The 22,864-nt window shown below is 39.3% G+C and overlaps 1 protein-coding gene across 2 annotated transcripts in view; it reads left to right on the forward strand.

The window, feature by feature from the left end:
* The first annotated feature begins 7,213 nt into the window (after positions 1–7,213).
* The window catches only part of LOC132094835 (TGF-beta receptor type-1), a 74,837-nt gene continuing 59,186 nt past the window's right edge, over positions 7,214–22,864 (forward strand). For both annotated transcript variants that reach the window (XM_059499460.1, XM_059499461.1), the window contains exon 1: positions 7,214–7,401. In XM_059499460.1, coding sequence (XP_059355443.1) covers positions 7,338–7,401 — 64 coding nt within the window. In that variant the 5' untranslated portion in view covers positions 7,214–7,337. The remainder of the gene's footprint in view (positions 7,402–22,864) is intronic.

Raw genomic sequence — 22,864 nt, forward strand, 5'->3', positions numbered from 1 at the left:
CAGGGCTTTATAAGTAATAAGCAATATTTTAAAATCTATGCGATGCTTGATAGGGAGCCAGTGCAGTGTTGACAGGACCGGGCTAATATGGTCATACTTCCTGGTTCTAGTAAGAACTCTTGCTGTTGCATTTTGGACTAGCTGTAGTTTGTTTACTAAGCGTGCAGAACAACCACCCAATAAAGCATTACAATAATCTAACCTTGAGGTCATAAATGCATGGATTAACATTTCTGCATTTGACATTGAGAGCATAGGCCGTAATTTAGATATATTTTTGAGATGGAAAAATGCAGTTTTACAAATGCTAGAAACGTGGCTTTCTAAGGAAAGATTGCGATCAAGTAGCACACCTAGGTTCCTAACTGATGATGAAGAATTGACAGAGCAACCATCAAGTCTTAGACAGTGTTCCAGGTTATTACAAGCAGAGTTTTTAGGTCCTATAATTAACACCTCTGTTTTTTCAGAATTTAGCAGTAAGAAATTACTCGTCATCCAGTTTTTTATATCGACTATGCAATCCATTAGTTTTTCAAATTGGTGTGTTTCACCGGGCTGCGAAGAAATATAGAGCTGAGTATCATCAGCATAACAGTGAAAGCTAACACCATGTTTCCTGATGATATCTCCCAAGGGTAACATATAAAGCGTGAAGAGTAGCGGCCCTAGTACTGAGCCTTGAGGTACTCCATACTGCACTTGTGATCGATAGGATACATCTTCATTCACTGCTACGAACTGATGGCGGTCATATAAGTACGATTTAAACCATGCTAATGCACTTCCACTGATGCCAACAAAGTATTCAAGTCTATGCAAAAGAATGTTGTGGTCAATTGTGTCAAACGCAGCACTAAGATCCAATAAAACTAATAGAGAGATACACCCACGATCAGATGATAAGAGCAGATAATTTGTAACTCTAAGAAGAGCAGTCTCAGTACTATGATAACGGTCTAAATCCTGACTGGAAATCCTCACATATACCATTTTTCTCTAAGAAGGAATATAATTGTGTGGATACCACCTTTTCTAGTATCTTGGACAGAAAAGGGAGATTCGAGATTGGTCTATAATTAACTAGTTCTTTGGGGTCAAGTTGTGGTTTTTTGATGAGAGGCTTAATAACAGCCAGTTTGAAGGTTTTGGGGACATGTCCTACAATTCCTAACAATGAGGAATTAATAATAGTCAGAAGAGGATCTATGACTTCTGGAAGCACCTCTTTCAGGAGCTTAGATGGTATAGGGTCTAACATACATGTTGTTGGTTTAGATGATTTAACAAGTTTATACAATTCTTCCTCTCCTATAGTAGAGAATGAGTGGAACTGTTCCTCAGGGCATCTATAGTGCACTGTCTGATGTGATACTGTAGCTGACGGCTGAATGGTTGCAATTTTATCTCTAATAGTATTGATTTTAGAAGTAAAGTAGTTCATAAAGTCATTACTGCTGTGGTGTTGGGAAATGTCAACACTTGTTGAGGCTTTATTTTTCGTTAATTTAGCCACTGTATTGAATAAGTACCTGGGGTTATGTTTGTTTTCTTCTAAAAGAGAAGAAAAGTAATCGGATCTAGCAGTTTTTAATGCTTTTCTGTAGGATATGTTACTTTCCCGCCAAGCAATACGAAATACCTCTAGTTTTGTTTTCCTCCAGCTGCGCTCCATTTTTCGGGCTGCTCTCTTTAGGGTGCGAGTATGCTCATTATACCATGGTGTCAAACTGTTTTCCTTAACCTTCCTTAAGCGTAAAGGAACAACTTTATTTAAAGTGCTAGAAAAGAGAGAGTCCATAGTTTCTGTTACATCATCAAGTTGTTCTGAGGTTTTGGATATGCTAAGGAATTTGGATACATCAGGAAGATAACTTAAAAAGCAGTCTTTTGTGTTAGAAGTGATGGTTCTTCCATACTTGTAACAAGAAGTAGAATTTACAATTTTGGCTATATGAATTTTGCAAAGAACTAAATAATGATCTGAGATATCATCACTTGGCTGAATAATTTCAACACCATCAACATCAATTCCATGTGACAGTATTAAATCTAGAGTATGATTTCGACAATGAGTAGGTCCTGAAACGTGTTGTCTAACACCAATAGAGTTCAGAATGTCTATAAATGCTGTTCCAATGCATCGTTTTCATTATCAACATGGATATTAAAATCAGCAACTATTAAAACTTTATCTGCAGCCAGAACTAACTCGGATGTAAAATCACCAAACTCTTTAATAAAGTCTGTATGGTGCCCTGGTGGCCTGTATACAGTAGCCAGTACAAACATAACAGGGGATTTATCATTAACATTTGTTTCTTTGGATAATGTTATATGAAGTACCATTACTTCAAACGAGTTATACTTGAAGCCTGCCCTCTGAGAAATCCTGAAAACGTTGTTATAAATTGAAGCAACACCTCCACCTTTGCCTTTTAGACGTGGCTCATGTTTAGAACAGTAATCTTGGGGGGTGGACTCATTTAAAATAATGTAATCATCAGGTTTTAGCCAGGTTTCGGTCAAACAATGTACATCTATATTATGATCAGTGATCATATTATTTACAAAAAGTGTTTTCGTAGAAAGGGATCTGATATTCAATAAGCCAAGCTTTATCATTTGTTTATCCATATTGCTTCTGTTTTTTATTTGTTGAACCTCAATTAAATTGTTAATCTTAACTTGGTTTGGACGTTTTTTGTATTTTCTAGTTCGGGGAACAGACACAGTCTCTATAGTGTGATATCTAGGTGAAAAAGTCTCTATGTGCTGAGAATTAACTGACCTCTGTGACGGGAGGCAGCTAGCAGACGGTCAGTTTAGCCAGTCTGTCTGCTTCCTGATCTGGGCCCCAGTTAGTCAAGTATAAACACTAAGACTATTTGCCATATTTCTAGAGAGAAGAGTGGCGCCACCCCAGGAGGGATGAAGACCATCTCTTTTAAACAGGTCAGGTCTGCCCCAAAAGCTCGTCCAATTGTCTATGAAACCTATGTTATTCTGTGGGCACCACTTAGACATCCAGCCATTGAGTGATGACAATCTGCTATGCATCTCATCACCACGGTAAGCAGGGAGGGGACCAGAGCATATTACAGTGTCTGACATCGTGCTTGCAAGTTCACACACCTCTTTAATGTTATTTTTAGTGATCTCCGACTGGCGAAGTCGAACATCATTAGCGCCGGCATGAATAACAAACTTACTGTATTTACGTTTAGCATTAGCCAGCACTTTTAAATTTGCCAAGATGTCAGGCGCTCTGGCTCCCGGTAAACATTTGACTATGGTGGCTGGTGTCTCTATATTCACGTTCCGTACAATAGAATCACCAATAACTAGAGCACTTTCATCAGGTTTCTCAGTGGGTGCATCACTGAGTGGGGAGAACCTGTTTAATGTTTTGATCGGAACAGAAGAGCGGTGTTTTGACCCACGACTACGCTGCCTCACCGTCACCCAGTTGCCCTGCTGCTGGGGCTCTGTTTCCGGAACCGAACAATGTACAGGAATCCCTGAGCTAGACGCATCCAAAGCCGTATCTAGAGCCCTAACATTCTTACTGTCCTCAATTAAAGTTTGGATGCGTGTCTCTAATTCTGAAATCTTCTCTGTCAGCCTAACTATTTCCCTGCATTTATCACATGTGAATCCCTCATCAGCGACAGAGATAGATAAACTGTACATGTGGCAAGAGGTGCAAGAAACAATGATAGGAGAAGCCATTACTCACCGTGCTTGATGAAAATTCTTACTGCGGTTGTTTGATGAACTTGTGAAAAACTGGAGCGAGGGAGAGGAGAAAAGAAAACAGCGATAGGTTCGAATGAAAACGCTAATGACAAGCTAACGAGTGCTAACGCTTTGCAGGTGTACTGCACTCACGTAAATAAAATAAAAGTGAACGATCAAAGTTAATCTGATAAGATTGATCGATAATATCAGAAATATGGTGTGAATTAAGTTATATTTTACCACTTTAAAAAACAGAGAGTGATAGTAAGATAAAGATTCTAGAAAAAAATAAATAAATAAAAACAGCTACACGGAGCTACAATTTGCTACAGAAGGCCAACAGGAAGTAGAGAAAACACTGTCCACTGTCCACTGTCCATATCACATCCAAGAAGATTTTACATTGAAACCAGTGACCACAAATGCTTAAGAAACTATACTGCTTTTCTTTAAAAGTAGTCATAACTAAGAATTTTCCGGTGCAAAGTGCCCCTGTGCTCTCAAGTTTCACATTGACATTTTTGAGTTGTGGCTTTTACCTCAAAACAGAGATTCTCAGAAATTACTTATGTCAGCGTCTGAATCAATTTTAATGTCTATGTTCCTTGACTCTAGATTGTGACTACTCATCCTCCACTTTTGGCATCAATGTGAGTTAACAAACTAAAGAAGTGTCTTATGTTGCTGCATTTCTGTGGTTTGTTGGCGTCATGGACGTGGGTTCTAACTGCAACAAACTGACCCATGTCCTGCATTTGCAGCACTCCAGATTGTTTTTGCTGTTCCCATATCCCCTTTTCCATGATTTCTTCTGCATATTTTACATCCTAACTTAAGTAACATGCTCAGTGTGGTTTTGTTTTGAGCCACGCTGCTATCTGCCTCTTTTTCGATGATGGGATTTTTTCTGATGCGTGATGTCCATGAGCTTGTTCAGATTGCCTCTGAAAAAAATCTCTGCGTGTTTTTGAGTGTCAGGTTGTAAGGATTTTCTGTCTATATCACAATCCCAAGGCTATCGCAGGTTTTTCATCTTTAGTGGCACCAAAGATCTTTAAGGAGCTTCTTTATTAGAGTATTCTCTATTTGAAAGTAAATATCTTCTGTTGAAAGTACATGTCTGATAAAGTTGTTCTGAATATTTTCCCACTGAAGCTGCTTACTGGCCATATATATATATATATATATATACAGGGCTGGGTCTGCCTCCTCCAGAGGCAGCACTTGCAGGTTCACCAATTGGTATTTGAAGGGTGTAGTGGGAACCTTGTGCACGTAGCTGGGCCGGGGCCTCAGGATTACCTGGGAGTCAGCCGGCCCAAACTCTAGGCACAAACCATCGACCGAAAATGCATGCAGGTCCCCTACATTCTTGATGGAGGCCAGTGCAAGCAGGATCAGAGTTTTCAATGAAAGAAACTTTAGCTCAACTGAATGCAAAGGCTTGAATGGGCCCTGCTGTAGTGATTTAAGCACTACAGTCAGGTCCCAAGATGGTATAGAAGGTGACGGGGAAGGATTTAACCTCCTGGCCACTCTAAGGAACCTGATGACGAGGTCATGCTTACCTATAAACTTCCCATTCACGGGGTCATGGTATGGCGAGAAGAACACTACTCAACGATCAGGTTCCACTACAAGGCTTAAACCTGTCTCGTAGATGGTTCTCTTGCCGAAGTGATGGTGTTAACTACCTCCTGGGGTAGGTCACCTAGAACCTCTGCATCCTGTCCGGGGACCAGACATGGATGGAGTTTCCAAAGGACTGGATCTGGGTGCCAAACGGTGCCCCGTCTCTGAGTCAGTAGATCCTTCCTCAGAGGAATCAGCCAAGGAGGAGCTGTCGAGAAGCCCAGTGTCTGTGCGAGAAGGCTCACTGGGGGAAACGCACATTTGCGTAGGCCCTGCGGCCAGCTGTGTGCCACTGCGTCCATTCCGAGTGTAGAACAGCTGGCAGTGAGAGGTCTCTGGAGAATCAATAAGGTCTATCTGAGCAGCTCCGAACCATCTCCAAATCAGCTGGACCGTCAGGTCATGGAGCCGCCATTATCCCGGGAGCATTGCTCAAGACAGCTCGTCGGCTTGTACAGTTGAGCAAGCCCGGAATGTGAACAGTATGAAGTGACCTCAGAACCTTCCGACTCCAAAGGAGGAGGTGGCATGTGAGTTTGACATGCGACGGGAGTGCACATATGCCCCAGGAGCCTCTGAAAGAGTTTCAGTGGGACCGCTGTCCTGACCTTGAATGTCTGACCCTGAGACAGGCGACCTAGAGATGGAGGGATCTGCTCTTCGGGAGAAGGTGAATGCAACACTCCCTCCCCCGGAGGAGGGCCGGGTGGAAAATCTTTAGTTAAAATTTTTTCCCGCCATTGGCCTCACAGCCAATGGTACCCAATTACTCGACAAAAGAGCATTTTCCTAGCAGTTTTAATACTTTTCTGTAGGATAGGGTACTTTCCAGCCATGCAGTATGAAATATATCCAGTTTTGTTTTCCTTCAGCTGCATCCATTTTCCGGTCTGCTCTCTTTAGGGAGTGAGTGTGCTAATTATACCATGGTGTCAGACTGTTTTCCTTAATCTTTCTTAAGTGTAAGGAGCAACTGTATCTAAAATGCTAGAAAAGAGAGAGTCCATAGTATATGTTATATCATCAAGTTGTTCTGAGCTATTAGATATGGTGAGGTATTGAGATTACTCAGGAAGATTACCTAGATTTTGTGGTAGAAGTGAAGGAAGTCTTGCAGGAAGTCTCAGCATGTCAGTGTATATCATGCTCCCTTTAAATACCACAAAGTCATCTTATTATTTTCATGACAATAAAACATGTTTAACTAAAAAAAAAAGAAAAAAAGTTGATCACTTCAATAAATTGAAAATAAATAATTTATGCTTGCATGCTTAAATAAATAAATAAATAAATAAATACAATTTTGCTGCTATTGAGGTGGAAAACGGTTAAGGTTAGGAACAGGTTTAGTGATATGGTTAGGTGTAAGGGTGGGTCAAACTCAGCAGTGTAATTATAGATGTAACTACATACATAATTACAAATGTGCTTATAGGATAGGGTTTTCAAATATAAGAACAATGTAAAAACATGTATGTACACAAGTACATTGTATTAAATGATTAATTTATATTTAAGTACATAGCTAAGGGCACTTAAAGTCCTATAAAGTGGGTCTATGTGTTATCGCTTAAAACCCATAAACTCTCTAGACCTATCACAGCAGACTGGTCCTAAAACTTCTATGATTCCAGGAATTCTTCTTATCAGGAAATTTAATAACTATTATATTCTATATTTCTTTAATTCTATAGTCTTTACTATACTTTGGTGTTTCCTAGTAATTGCGTCTGAGTTTCTGGTGCACCCCTGCTGCTGCTGCTCTCTCTCTTTCTCTCCCTCTGTAATCCTCTTACACTAAGCCACAAGAGGCGGAGCAAGTCTCTCTCTACATGTTTAGTTGCTCTGGGGTTTATTTTGAGTGAAGCAATGCAAGCGGTCACTGAGGAAATGCAGCAGAACAGAGTCATGATGATTTTGTCTATAAAGGTGGATGTATTGATGCGCAGAGAGTGACAGATGCCATGTCTTATCTCAGGTGCACAGAAGCGGCGCTTTTACTCTTCACATTTGTGCAACTCACTGCAGGTACAGTTTCTGCTTTACCAGTTCACTCTGTACACTGTTAAACATTTTTTTAGACCAAAAGTGGAAGAATATCTGGGACTGCAACAGTAAGTAAAGCTGCAACTTTAAATAAAGCTGAGTTCATAGTAATTATAATATGTTGTGTAATCTTCTTACTGTATTTAGATGACGTTAAACTGATGTGAACCTAATGACCGCCTCATTCTGCTATGATTATTCTTAACTTACCTTTTTAGATGGACTCTGAGCATTATGTAATAAACTGGTTAAAGTCAAAAGATCAGACCAGTGCTGGGTGAAACAGGTGTTCACAGGTGCGTTCAGATCACTTAAAAGCACAGACTTGTGTGTTTACTTAGGAAACCACATCTTTAAAGGCTAATTTACAGTGCACCGACAGACGCTGCCAAGGGCACTTGTTTTTACTGACTGCACATGTTCAATCTGCGTGTATAATGAAGTAATGTTCTGTAATCTGGTGATCATCCTTATTGGTTAGCATCTGACAGTACAGTGATGAATTAGCTCTAAGAAAGCATTTACTTTTCACAGACATGAGTAAATGGGCAAATACAGAATGGTATTTTTATTTTAGTTCAGCTGGAATGAGAAGCAGAAGAAATATATGAAAAGATTTCAAGAGTTTGACCTTTGTGAGGCAAAGAGTTAGTAAATGTTCAATCTAAGTATTCAGGTGTTTCAATAAAGATTGCGATAAAAATGAAGATTAAGATAGTAGTAATAATAATAATTACAATAATGTACATTTATCAAATGCTTTTAGTGCATTCAGTCTATAATTTTCTTTAACCAGTATGTGAGTTCCCTGGGAATGGAACCGACAACCTTTTGCGCTGCTAATGTAATGCTCTACCACTGAGGCATCATATATTTTGTTTGCTTGCCTTTTGCAGTTTGTCAAGCCCAAAAGAGGCAAAATGAGGAGCTAAACAAAAGAAAAATATGGCATGGCGCACCAGAGCACCGTCATTATTTGGCAGGCTTCAAGTTTCATTGCAGTAGGTAGTGTTGTCAAGATATTCCATAAAACACTATGCGGCTCCTTCATTTTAAATTTGATAAGTACCTAGTTAAATAAAAGCTCTTTGAGATATCAGCAAGTTTTAATAGCATTTTACCAGCATGGTGTGATGATGATCTGTGTAAAATTTGGTGAAAGTTGCACAAACCATCCAAATAGAGCCCTGGAGCTCTAACATGCCTGGATCTTGTGGGGAGAAATACATGTAACAGTCTTAGAACGGTTACTGCCACATATAATAATAATAATGATAATAACTTTTTCGATTAACAAAATACAATCAACAGCATATCTCACAAATGAGCAGACGCAATTACCACAGTGACAGCAAAATGCATGTCTCATGAATTTGGTCAAACTATTAATAAGTTATCTGTCTTACATTATTCTGTGCACTGCTGAATCTCCTCACGGGTTATCAAAGTATACCAAGTTTCATCTCAATATGCCAAGTATTTTGGAGATGCAGGCTCAATTTGTTAAATTCATTAAAGCATTAAATGAGAATGATTTGGTCTATGAAAAAGCTCTTGATACATTTTTGGCAGCATTGTCTGAGGATAATTATAATGAGTTAATTTTCCTGAAAATTAGACAAAATGTCTAGTTTGAAACTAAATTGAAAATAAAATGTCATATGAAAAATTTCTTCATATTGTATATTTTACTTGGTGTGAGCCAGTGAATCTGAGGAAAAAACATTTTTATAAGCATTTAAATTTAATCATTCAGCAGTCACTTTTATCTAAAGTGACTTATAAATGAGGACCAACTTGCTATGATTAGGCTATGGTTAATGATCAGACTGTCCACTTCTAACTATGTGCTTCTAACTTTCCTATGGTTCTATAGGCTGCCATAGACTGAAGAGCAGGAAAAAGAAGAACACTAAAAATAACAAAAGGTGCCTAAGGAACTTCTGTGCTTGGATGCTAGTAATTTTTTTCACAGTTCTGTTGAGCTTTTCTTAGATATTCAAATCAAATTTTTTTTGTAAAAGCACTTTTAAATTGTCACAGCATTAACCTTGTGTTGATTCTTACGTACATTCTTCAAAGCTGCACTTTCTCTTGATTTGTCCTGCCTTAATTGCCAAAACCCAGACTTACATAACTGAATGATAGTTAGTGGTGATTGAGACCAAAACTCCCATGACCATGGCTTTTAATTAATGGTTAGTGATCCAGACTCCTAAGTCTGAAGATAAGAATTTGGTTCTCAGGGGCTGTTGCATTGCATTGTATCTATTGCATTGTGAAGCTTTACTTAACTTCTCCTTTGAGAGCACATGTGTTAAAGCACATGTGTTCATCCCAAATTATACCTTCACATAAAATCCAGTATAGAATATATTTGAATGTTTGATTTTGCATATTTCAACTTACCACAGTGATGTCTCCTAGATTCTTAGCAAGACCTATAATTTGTTCTCTGTTTAATGTTTCAGTTGATTTATTCATCATAGTGTATTACAAATGGAGACATGTACTTCATATTTATAATTCAGTAGTTGATTTAACTCATTTTTTAGATATTAGAGCTATAGAGAAATACAAATCTATGAAAGATAACTTCAGAATGCAGTTATATGCTGCTGTTGTCACATATTGAACACTACCTAGAGTTATTATGTACAAATGTTTGAAATATCTTCCCCTTTTAGCTTCATGAGCATATTTCAGATAGTATCATTAGATTTATGAGCTTGTTTTCAAGAGTAGGCTACATCTGAGTTTTTTAGAGAAAGAGCAGCTTCAGTTAGCATTTGTGTTGTATTTTGCATTTGATGAATGAATTGGTTAACTGGTATATTAGAGCAACTATTTTGTAACAATTATTTCTGTCTAAAATGAATAAGTTTACATTCTGAAAGACTACAAGGAAATGTTATAATTTTATCACAATGCAGCTTAAAGTTCCTCTACACCTTCCTCTACACCAATTATTATATCAGTCCTCCTAGATTACCTTTGAAAACCTTCTGTTGAAAAGAAAGGCCTCAGAAATAGGAAGCGCACAAATATACGGCCATGCAGGTGTGTTACAGACAGCCTTAGATTATACTAAGCTGCATTATAGAGCTTTTCACTGCGGTCTGAGAGTAAGAACCTGCTTACATAACCCAAAAACCTCCTGTCAAACAGCACAAATAGCAACTGGCCATGGGTTCTAAAAATATAGGTTAACAAGATTACTTATGTATTGCACTGGTTTATTTAAGGTTGTTTGTTGTTAGGCAATATCAAGACAAAGGACAATAACGATAGAAAGAGTCACTTTATACTCACTGGTCATGGTGTTTAGTGTTGGCCACAATCTCAAATGACTCAAAATTGTATCACCTTTTATTATTTATACGTTGACCTGTGGAGTATTTGCTTTTACATAAAATTAAAACCGAATAATTTAAATATACTGTGTTAAAACACAGGCCCCAAAGTCAATAAATGCAACAAAATGTTGCACACATTTCTGGAGATATTTAGGGCTCAAGCCCGAAGGGGCGAAGAGCCCTATTGTTCCCCTAAGGATTATTCTTATTAGGGCTCAAGCCCGAAGGGGCGAAGAGCCCTATTGTTCCTATTGTTCGAGCACCGATGGTGTGAGGACCCTCTTGGAATTGCTCCGTTTATTATTAGGGCCCGAGCACCGATGGTGTGAGGACCCTCTTGGAATTGCTCCGTTTATTATTATTATTATTATTATTATTAGGGCCCGAGCACCGATGGTGTGAGGACCCTCTTGGAATTGCTCTGTTTATTATTATTATTATTATTATTATTATTATTATTATTATTATTATTATTATTATTATTATTATTATTATTCTCTAAGATGAATCGCATTTTTGAGAGCCTAAACATGCTCGAAAAGTCATGAAACTTTGCACACAACTCAGAACTGGCGAAAATTTAAGGCTGATATGGGTTTCAGAAGTTGGTGTGGCAAAATGGCTCGACAGCGCCACCTATACACGTTCAACAGTGTGCGCCTCGAGCTACGTTTCACGTACATGTATGAAAATTGGTATACACATGTATCTCTCCAATACCTACAAAAAAGTCTCTTGGAGCAAAATCCGAAACCCAACAGGAAGTCGGTTATTTTTAATTTTATGAGCAAATTTTTTGTCATTTTTGTCATTTCCATGCGTTGTATTTTAACGAACTCCTCCTAGAGATTAATTCAGATCAACACCAAAGTTGGTATGCCTAATCTAAAGGCCTTTGCGATGTTAAATTGCGAAGATTTTGAGTTTTCGTTAAAGGGCGTGTCCGTGGCGGCCTGGCGAATTTCGATGATTCGCCATGAAAAATGAAGTTGCTATAACTCAGACATACAATGTCCAATCTGCCCCAAACTTCACATGTTTGATGAGACTCCGAACCTGAACAGATTGACATGCCCATATTCAGTTATAGTCATAGCGCCACCTATTGGCAACAGGAAGTGACATATTTTAATCTGCGACTAACTACTCCTAGAAATTTTATGACATCAATGTCTTTTTTGTGGTCAGTCTAATCTAAAGGCCTGTGCGATGTTAAGTTGTGAAGATCTTGAGTTTTCGTTAAGGGGCGTGTCCATGGCGCCGTGACAAAATTCAAAGTCTCGCCATGGGAATAAAAGATGTTATAACTCAGGCATAAAATGTCCGATCTTCCCCAAACTTCACATGTTTGATAAAAGTCCTGGCCTGAACAGATCTGAAGGCCAATATTCCATCGGGTGTGGCAAAATGGCTCGATAGCGCCACCTATACACTTTCAACTGAGTGCATATACACTTTCAACGGAGTGCGCCTCAAGCTATGTTTCACGTACATGTACAAAATTCGGTACACACATGTAACACACCAATATCTACGAAAAAGTCTCTTGGTACGAAATCCTAATCCCAACAGGAAGTCGGTTATTTTGAAACTTCCCTGCAAAATTGGCGTTGTTTTTGCCATTTTCAGGGGTTGTACTTTAACGAACTTCTCCTAGAGATTTATTCAGATGAACACCAAACTTGGTCAGTGTAATCTAAAGCCATTTGCGATGTTAAATTGCGAAGGACTTGAGGTTTGATGTGTGATAAGGGTCCTGGCCTGAACAGATCTGAAGGCCAATATTCCATTGGGTGTGGCAAAATGGCTCGATAGCGCCACCTATACACTTTCAACAGAGTGCATATACACATTTAACGGAGTGTGCCTCAAGCTATGTTTCACGTACATGTACAAAAATCGGTACACACATGTAACACACCAATATCTACGAAAAAGTCTCTTGGTACAAAATCCGAATCCAAACAGGAAGTCAGTTATTTAGAATTTTCTCTGCAAAATTGGTGTTGTTTTTGGCATTTTCAGGGGTTGTACTTTAACGAACTCCTCCTAGAGATTTATTCAGATCAACATCAAACTTGGTCAGTTAAATCTAAAGGCCTTTGCGAAGGTAAATTGGGAAGATCTTGAGGTTTCGTTAAAGGGAGTGTCCATGGCGGCCTGACAAATTTCGATGTTTCGCCATGAAAAAGGAAGTTGCTGTAACTCAGACATACAATGTCCAATCTGCCCCAAACTTTGAATGTTAGATAAGACTTCTGCCCTTAACAGATCTACATGCCCATATTCAATTATAGTCATAGCGCCACCTGCTGGCAACAGGAAGTGACATATTTTACGCTGAGACAAACTACTCCTAGAGATTTTTTGACATTAATGTATTTTTGTGGTCAGTCTAATCTAAAGGCCTGTGTACTGTTAAATTGTGGCAATCTTGAGTTTTTGTTAAAGAGCGTGTCCATGGCAAAAATGACAAAATTTGATGTCTCGCCACAGCAAGAGAAGTTGTTGTAACTCGGGCATAAAATGTTTGATCTTCCCCAAACTTCACATGTTCGATAAGAGTGCAGCCCTGAACACATCTGAAGGCCAATAATCCATTATAGTGATAGCGCCACCTGCTGGCAACAGGAAGATTTGCACATATATGGAATAAACATTGATATATTCTACTTATATTTATGAGTTTAAACGCATATTTCTCACCGTTCACATATTTACTAGAGCCACTCGCTGCCGGTGAGCCCGGGTGCGAGGGCCCGTTCATCGCTGCTTGCAGCTTTAATTAGGGCCCGAGCACCGATGGTGTGAGGACCCTCTTGGAATTGCTCCGTTTATTATTATTATTATTATTATTATTATTATTATTATTATTATTATTATTATTATTATTATTATTATTATTATTATTATTCTCTAAGATGAATCGCATTTTTGAGAGCCTAAACATGCTCGAAAAGTCATGAAACTTTGCACTCACCTCAGAACTGGCGAAAATTTACGTCTGATATGGGTTTCAGAAGTGGGTGTGGCAAAATGGCTCGACAGCGCCACCTATACACTTTCAACGGTGTGCACCTCGAGCTACATTTCATGTACATGTATGAAAATCAGTATACACATGTATCTCTCCAATACCTACAAAAAAGTCTCTTGGAGCAAAATCCGAAACCCAACAGGAAGTCGGTTATTTTTAATTTTATGAGCAAATTTTGTGTCATTTTTGTCATTTCCATGCGTTGTATTTTAACGAACTTCTCCTAGAGATTCATTCAGATCAACACCAAAGTTGGTATGCCTAATCTAAAGGCCTTTGCGATGTTAAATTGCGAAGATTTTGAGTTTTCGTTAAAGGGCGTGTCCATGGCGGCCTGACAAATTTCGATGTTTCGCCATGAAAAAGGAAGTTGCTGTAACTCAGACATACAATGTCCAATCTGCCCCAAACTTCACATGTTAGATAAGACTTCTGCCCCTTAACAGATCTACATGCCCATATTCAGTTATAGTCATAGTGCCACCTGCTGGCAACAGGAAGTGACATGTTTTACGCTGCGACAAACTACTCCTAGAAATCTTTTGACATTAATGTATTTTTTTGTGGTCAGTCTAATCTAAAGGCCTGTGCAATGTTAAATTGCGGAGATATTCAGTTTTTGTTAAAGGGCGTGTCCATGGCGCCATGACAAAATTTGATGTCTCGCCACAGCAAGAGAAGTTGTTGTAACTCAGGCATAAAATGTTCGATCTTCCCCAGACTTCGCATGTTCGATAAGTGCTGGCCTGAGCACATCTGAAGGCCAATTTTCCACTATAATGATAGCGCCACCTGCTGGCAACAGAAAGATTGGCACATATATGGAATAAACATTGATATATTCCACTTATATTTATGAGTTTAAATGCATATTTCTCACCGTTCACCTATTTACTAAAGCCACTCGCTGCCGGTGAGCCCGGGTGCGAGGGCCCGTTCATCGCTGCTTGCAGCTTTAATTAGGGCCCGAGCACCGATGGTGTGAGGACCCTCTTGGAATTGCTCCGTTTATTATTATTATTATTATTATTATTATTATTATTATTATTATTATTATTTTCTAAGATGAATAGCATTTTTGAGAGCCTAAACATGCTCGAAAAGTCATGAAACTTTGCACACACCTCAGAACTGGCGAAAATTTACGTCTGATATGGGTTTCAGAAGTGGGTGTGGTAAAATGGCTCGACAGCGCCACCTATACACGTTCAACGGTGTGCGCCTCGAGCTACGTTTCACGTACATGTATGAAAATTGGTATACACATGTATCTCTCCAATACCTACAAAAAAGTCTCTTGGAGCAAAATCCGAAATCCAACAGGAAGTCGGTTATTTTTAATTTTATGAGCAAATTTTGTGTCATTTTTGTCATTTCCATGCGTTGTATTTTAACGAACTCCTCCTAGAGATTAATTCAGATCAACACCAAAGTTGGTCTGGCTAATCTAAAGGCCTTTGCGATGTTAAATTGCGAAGATTTTGAGTTTTCGTTAAAGGGCGTGTCCGTGGGGACCTGGCGAATTTCGATGATTCGCCATGAAAAATGAAGTTGCTATAACTCAGACATACAATGTCCAATGTGTCCAAAACTTCACATATTTAATAAGACTCCTGACCTGAACAGATTGACATGCCCATATTCAGTTATAGTCATAGCGCCACCTATAGGCAACAGGAAGTGACATATTTTACACTGTGACCAACTACTCCTAGAAATTTTATGACATCAATGTCTTTTTTGTGGTCAATCTAATCTAAAGGCCTGTGCGACGTTAAATTGTGTAGATCTTGAGTTTTCGTTAAAAGGCGTGTCCATGGCGCCATGACGAAGTTCGATGTCTCGCCAAGGGAATAAAATATGTTATAACTCAGGCATAAAATGTCCGATCTTCCCCAAACTTCACATGTGTGATAAGAGTCCTGGCCTGAACACATCTGTAGGCCAATATTTCATCGCGTGTGGCAAAATGGCTCGATAGCGCCACCTATACACATTCAACATAGCGCGCCTCGAGCTCCGTTTCAAGTACATGTACAAAAATCGGTACACACATGTAACACACCAGTACCTACAAAAAAGTCTCTTGGTACGAAATCCTAATCCCAACAGGAAGTCGGTTATTTTGAAATTTCCCTGCAAAATTGGCGTTGTTTTTGCCATTTTCAGGGGTTGTACTTTAACGAACTCCTCCTAGAGATTTATTCGGATGAACACCAAACTTGGTCAGTGTAATCTAAAGCCATTTGCGATGTTAAATTGCGAAGGACTTGAGGTTTCGTTAAAGGGCGTGTCCATGGCGGCTTGACAAATTTCGATGTTTCGCCATGAAAAAGGAAGTTGCTGTAACTCAGACATACAATGTCCAATCTGCCCCAAACTTCACATGTTGGATAAGACTCTTGACCTGAACAGATCTACATGCCAATATTCAGTTATAGTCATAGCGCCACCTATTGGCAACAGGAAGTGAAATATTTTACACTGCGACAAACTACTCCTAGAAATTTTATGACATCAATGTTATTTTTGTGGTCAGTCTAATCTAAAGACCTGTGTGATGTTTAGTTGTGAAGATCTTGAGTTTTCGTTAAAAGGCGTGTCCATGGCGCCGTGACGAAGTTTGATGTGTCGCCATGGGAATAAAAGATGTTATAACTCAGGCATAAAATGTCCGATCTTGCCCAAACTTCACATGTGTGATAAGGGTCCTGGCCTTAACAGATCTGAAGGCCAATATTCCATCGGGTGTGGCAAAATGGCTTGATAGCGCTACCTATACATTTTCAACAGAGTGCATATACACATTTAACGGAGTGCGCCTCAAGCTATGTTTCACGTACATGTACAAAAATCGGTACACACATGTAACACACCAATATCTACGAAAAAGTCTCTTGGTACAAAATCCAAATCCAAACAGGAAGTCAGTTATTTAGAATTTTCTCTGCAAAATTGGTGTTGTTTTTGGCATTTTCAGGGGTTGTACTTTAACGAACTCCTCCTAGAGATTTATTCAGATCAACATCAAACTTGGTCAGTTAAATCTAAAAGCCTTTGCGAAGTTAAATTGGGAAGATCTTGAGGTTTCGTTAAAGGGAGTGTCCATGGCGGCCTGACAAATTTCGATGTTTCGCCATGAAAAAGGAAGTTGCTGTAACTCAGACATACAATGTCCAATCTGCCCCAAACTTTGAATGTTAGATAAGACTTCTGCCCTTTCTCTACATGCCCATATTCAATTATAGTCATAGCGCCACCTGCTGGCAACAGGAAGTGACATATTTTACGCTGAGACAAACTACTCCTAGAGATTTTTTGACATTAATGTATTTTTGTGGTCAGTCTAATCTAAAGGCCTGTGTAATGTTAAATTGTGGCAATCTTGAGTTTTTGTTAAAGAGTGTGTCCATGGCAAAAATGACAAAATTTGATGTCTCGCCACAGCAAGAGAAGTTGTTGTAACTCAGGCATAAAATGTTTGATCTTCCCCAAACTTCACATGTTCGATAAGAGTGCAGCCCTGAAAACATCTGAAGGCCAATATTCCATTATAATGATAGTGCCACCTGCTGGCAACAGGAAGATTTGCACATATATGGAATAAACATTGATGTATTCTACTTATATTTATGAGTTTAAACGCATATTTCTCACCGTTCACCTATTTACTAGAGCCACTCGCTGCCGGTGAGCCCGGGTGCGAGGGCCCGTTCATCGCTGCTTGCAGCTTTAATTATTAGTGCCCGAGCACCGATGGTGTGAGGACCCTCTTGGAATTGCTCCGTTTATTATTATTATTATTATTATTATTATTATTATTATTATTATTATTATTATTCTCTAAGATGAATTGCATTTTTGAGAGCCTAAACATGCTCGAAAAGTCATGAAACTTTGCACACACCTCAGAACTGGCGAAAATTTACGTCTGATATGGGTTTCAGAAGTGGGTGTGGCAAAATGGCTCAACAGCGCCACCTATACACGTTCAACGGTGTGCGCCTCGAGCTACGTTTCACGTACATGTATGAAAATTGGTATACACATGTATCTCTCCAATACCTACAAAAAAGTCTCTTGGAGCAAAATCCGAAACCCAACAGGAAGTCGGTTATTTTTAATTTTATGAGCAAATTTTGGGCCATTTTTGTCATTTTCATGCGTTGTATTTTAACGAACTCCTCCTAGAGATTAATTCAGATCAACACCAAAGTTGGTATGCCTAATCTAAAGGCCTTTGCGATGTTAAATTGCGAAGATTTTGAGTTTTCGTTAAAGGGCGTGTCCGTGGCGGCCTGGCGAATTTCGATGATTTGCCATGAAAAATGAAGTTGCTATAACTCAGACATACAATGTCCAATCTGCCCCAAACTTCACATGTTTGATGAGACTCCGAACCTGAACAGATTGACATGCCCATATTCAGTTATAGTCATAGCGCCACCTATTGGCAACAGGAAGTGACATATTTTACACTGCGACTAACTACTCCTAGAAATTTTATGACATCAATGTCTTTTTTGTGGTCAGTCTAATCTAAAGGCCCGTGCGATGTTAAGTTGTGAAGATCTTGAGTTTTCGTTAAGGGGCGTGTCCATGGCGCCGTGACAAATTTCAAAGTCTCGCCATGGGAATAAAAGATGTTATAACTCAGGCATAAAATGTCCGATCTTCCCCAAACTTCACATGTTTGATAAAACTCCTGGCCTGAACAGATCTGAAGGCCAATATTCCATCGGGTGTGGCAAAATGGCTCGATAGCGCCACCTATACACTTTCAACGGAGTGCGCCTCGATCTATGTTTCACGTACATGTACAAAAAATTGGTACACACATGTAACACACCAATACCTACAAAAAAGTATCCTGGTACGAAATCCTAATCCCAACAGGAAGTCGATTATTTTGAATTTTCCCTGCAAAATTGGTGTTGTTTTTGCCATTTTCAGGGGTTGTACTGTAACGAACTCCTCCTAGAGATTTATTCAGATGAATACCAAACTTGGTCAGTGTAATCTAAAGCCCTTTGCGATGTTAAATTGCGAAGGACTTGAGGTTTCGTTAAAGGGCGTGTCCATGGCGGCCTGACAAATTTCGATGTTTCGCCATGAAAAAGGAAGTTGCTGTAACTCAGACATACAATGTCCAATCTGCCCCAAACTTAACATGTTGGATAAGACTCTTGACCTGAACAGATCTACATTCCAATATTCAGTTATAGTCATAGCGCCGCCTATTGGCAACAGGAAGTGAAATATTTTACACTGCGACAAACTACTCCTAGAAATTTTATGACATCAATGTTATTTTTGTGGTCAGTCTAATCTAAAGACCTGTGTGATGTTTAGTTGTGAAGATCTTGAGTTTTCGTTAAAAGGCGTGTCCATGGCGCCGTGACGAAGTTCGATGTGTCGACATGGGAATAAAAGATGTTATAACTCAGGCATAAAATGTCCGATCTTGCCCAAACTTCACATGTGTGATAAGGGTCCTGGCCTGAACAGATATGAAGGCCAATATTCCATTGGGTGTGGCAAAATGGCTCGATAGCGCCACCTATACACTTTCAACTGAGTGCATATACACTTTCAATGGAGTGCGCCTCAAGCTATGTTTCACGTACATGTACAAAAATCGGTACACACATGTAACACATCAATATCTACGAAAAAGTCTCTTGGTACGAAATCCGAATCCAAACAGGAAGTCAGTTATTTATAATGTTCTCTGCAAAATTGGTGTTGTTTTTGGCATTTTCAGGGGTTGTACTTTAACGAACTCCTCCTAGAGATTTATTCAGAACAACATCAAACTTGGTCTTTTAAATCTAAAGGCCTTTGCGAAGTTAAATTGGGAAGATCTTGAGATTTCGTTAAAGGGAGTGTCCATGGCGGCCTGACAAATTTCGATGTTTCGCCATGAAAAAGGAAGTTGCTGTAACTCAGACATACAATGTCCAATCTGCCCCAAACTTCGCATGTTAGATAAGACTTCTGCCCTTAACAGATCTACATGCCCATATTCAATTATAGTCATAGTGCCACCTGCTGGCAACAGGAAGTGACATATTTTACGCTGAGACAAACTACTCCTAGAGATTTTTTGACATTAATGTATTTTTGTGGTCAGTCTAATCTAAAGGCCTGTGTAATGTTAAATTGTGGCAATCTTGAGTTTTTGTTAAAGAGCGTGTCCATGGCAAAAATGACAAAATTTGATGTCTCGCCACAGCAAGAGAAGTTGTTGTAACTCAGGCATAAAATGTTTGATCTTCCCCAAACTTCACATGTTCGATAAGAGTGCAGCCCTGAACACATCTGAAGGCCAATATTCCATTATAATGATAGCGCCACCTGCTGGCAACAGGAAGATTTGCACATATATGGAATAAACATTGATATATTCCACTTATATTTATGAGTTTAAATGCATATTTCTCACCTTTCACCTATTTACTAAAGCCACTCGCTGCCGGTGAGCCCGGGTGCGAGGGCCCGTTCATCGCTGCTTGCAGCTTTAATTATTATTATTATTATTCTTCTCTAAGATGAATCGCATTTTTGAGAGCCTAAACATGCTCGAAAAGTCATGAAACTTTGCACACATCTCAGAACTGGCGAAAATTTACGTCTGATATGGGTTTCAGAAGTGGGTGTGGCAAAATGGCTCGACAGCGCCACCTATTCACATTCAACGGTGTGCGCCTCGAGCTACGTTTCACGTACATGTATGAAAATTGGTATACACATGTATCTCTCCAATACCTACAAAAAAGTCTCTTGGAGCAAAATCCGAAACCCAATAGGAAGTCGGTTATTTTTAATTTTATGAGCAAATTTTGTGTCATTTTTGTCATTTCCATGCGTTGTATTTTAACGAACTCCTCCTAGAGATTAATTCAGATCAACACCAAAGTTGGTATGCCTAATCTAAAGGCCTTTGCGATGTTAAATTGCGAAGATTTTGAGTTTTCGTTAAAGGGCGTGTCCGTGGCGGCCTGGCGAATTTCGATGATTCGCCATGAAAAATGAAGTTGCTATAACTCAGACATACAATGTCCAATGTGTCCAAAACTTCACATGTTTAATAAGACTCCTGACCTGAACAGATTCACATGCCCATATTCAGTTGTAGTCATAGCGCCACCTATAGGCAACAGGAAGTGACACATTTTACACTGCGACTAACTACTCCTAGAAATTTTATGACATCAATGTCTTTTTTGTGGTCAGTCTAATCTAAAGGCCTGTGCGATGTTAAATTGTGAAGATCTTGAGTTTTCGTTAAAAGGCGTGTCCATGGCGCCATGACGAAGTTCGATGTCTCGCCAAGGGAATAAAATATGTTATAACTCAGGCATAAAATGTCCGATCTTCCCCAAACTTCACATGTGTGATAAGAGTCCTGGCCTGAACACATCTGTAGGCCAATATTCCATCGGGTGTGGCAAAATGGCTCGATAGCGCCACCTATACACTTTCAACATAGCGCGCCTCGAGCTCCGTTTCAAGTACATGTACAAAAATCGGTACACACATGTAACACACCAGTACCTACAAAAAAGTCTCTTGGTACGAAATCCTAATCCCAACAGGAAGTTGGTTATTTTGAAATTTCCCTGCAAAATTGGCGTTGTTTTTGCTATTTTCAGGGGTTGTACTTTAACGAACTCCTCCTAGAGATTTATTCAGATGAACACCAAACTTGGTCAGTGTAATCTAAAGCCATTTGCGATTTTAAATTGCGAAGGACTTGAGGTTTCGTTAAAGGGCGTGTCCATGGCGGCCTGACAAATTTCGATGTTTCGCCATGAAAAAGGAAGTTGCTGTAACTCAGACATACAATGTCCAATCTGCCCAAACTTCACATGTTGGATAAGACTCTTGACCTGAACAGATCTACATGCCAATATTCAGTTATAGTCATAGCGCCACCTATTGGCAAAAAGAAGTGAAATATTTTACACTGCGACAAACTACTCCTAGAAATTTTATGACATCAATGTTATTTTTGTGGTCAGTCTAATCTAAAGACCTGTGTGATGTTTAGTTGTGAAGATCTTGAGTTTTCGTTAAAAGGCGTGTCCATGGCGCCCTGACGAAGTTTGATGTGTCGCCATGGGAATAAAAGATGTTATAACTCAGGCATAAAATGTCCGATCTTGCCCAAACTTCACATGTGTGATAAGGGTCCTGGCCTGAACAGATCTGAAGGCCAATATTCCATTGGGTGTGGCAAAATGGCTCGATAGCGCCACCTATACATTTTCAACAGAGTGCATATACACTTTCAACGGAGTGCGCCTCAAGCTATGTTTCACGTACATGTACAAAAATCAGTACACACATGTAACACACCAATATCTACGAAAAAGTCTCTTGGTACAAAATCCGAATCCAAAAGGAAGTCAGTTTTGGTGTTGTTTTTGGCATTTTCAGGGGTTGTACTTTAACGAACTCCTCCTAGAGATTTATTCAGATCAACATCAAACTTGGTCAGTTAAATCTAAAGGCCTTTGCGAAGGTAAATTGGGAAGATCTTGAGGTTTCGTTAAAGGGAGTGTCCATGGCGGCCTGACAAATTTCGATGTTTCGCCATGAAAAAGGAAGTTGCTGTAACTCAGACATACAATGTCCAATCTGCCCCAAACTTTGAATGTTAGATAAGACTTCTGCCCTTAACAGATCTACATGCCCATATTCAATTATAGTCATAGCGCCACCTGCTGGCAACAGGAAGTGACATATTTTACGCTGAGACAAACTACTCCTAGAGATATTTTGACATTAATGTATTTTTGTGGTCAGTCTAATCTAAAGGCCTGTGTACTGTTAAATTGTGGCAATCTTGAGTTTTTGTTAAAGAGCGTGTCCATGGCAAAAATGACAAAATTTGATGTCTCGCCACAGCAAGAGAAGTTGTTGTAACTCGGGCATAAAATGTTTGATCTTCCCCAAACTTCACATGTTCGATAAGAGTGCAGCCCTGAACACATCTGAAGGCCAATATTCCATTATAGTGATAGCGCCACCTGCTGGCAACAGGAAG

Source organism: Carassius carassius, chromosome 19, assembly GCF_963082965.1.
Source record: "Carassius carassius chromosome 19, fCarCar2.1, whole genome shotgun sequence".
Taxonomy (NCBI): domain Eukaryota; kingdom Metazoa; phylum Chordata; class Actinopteri; order Cypriniformes; family Cyprinidae; genus Carassius; species Carassius carassius.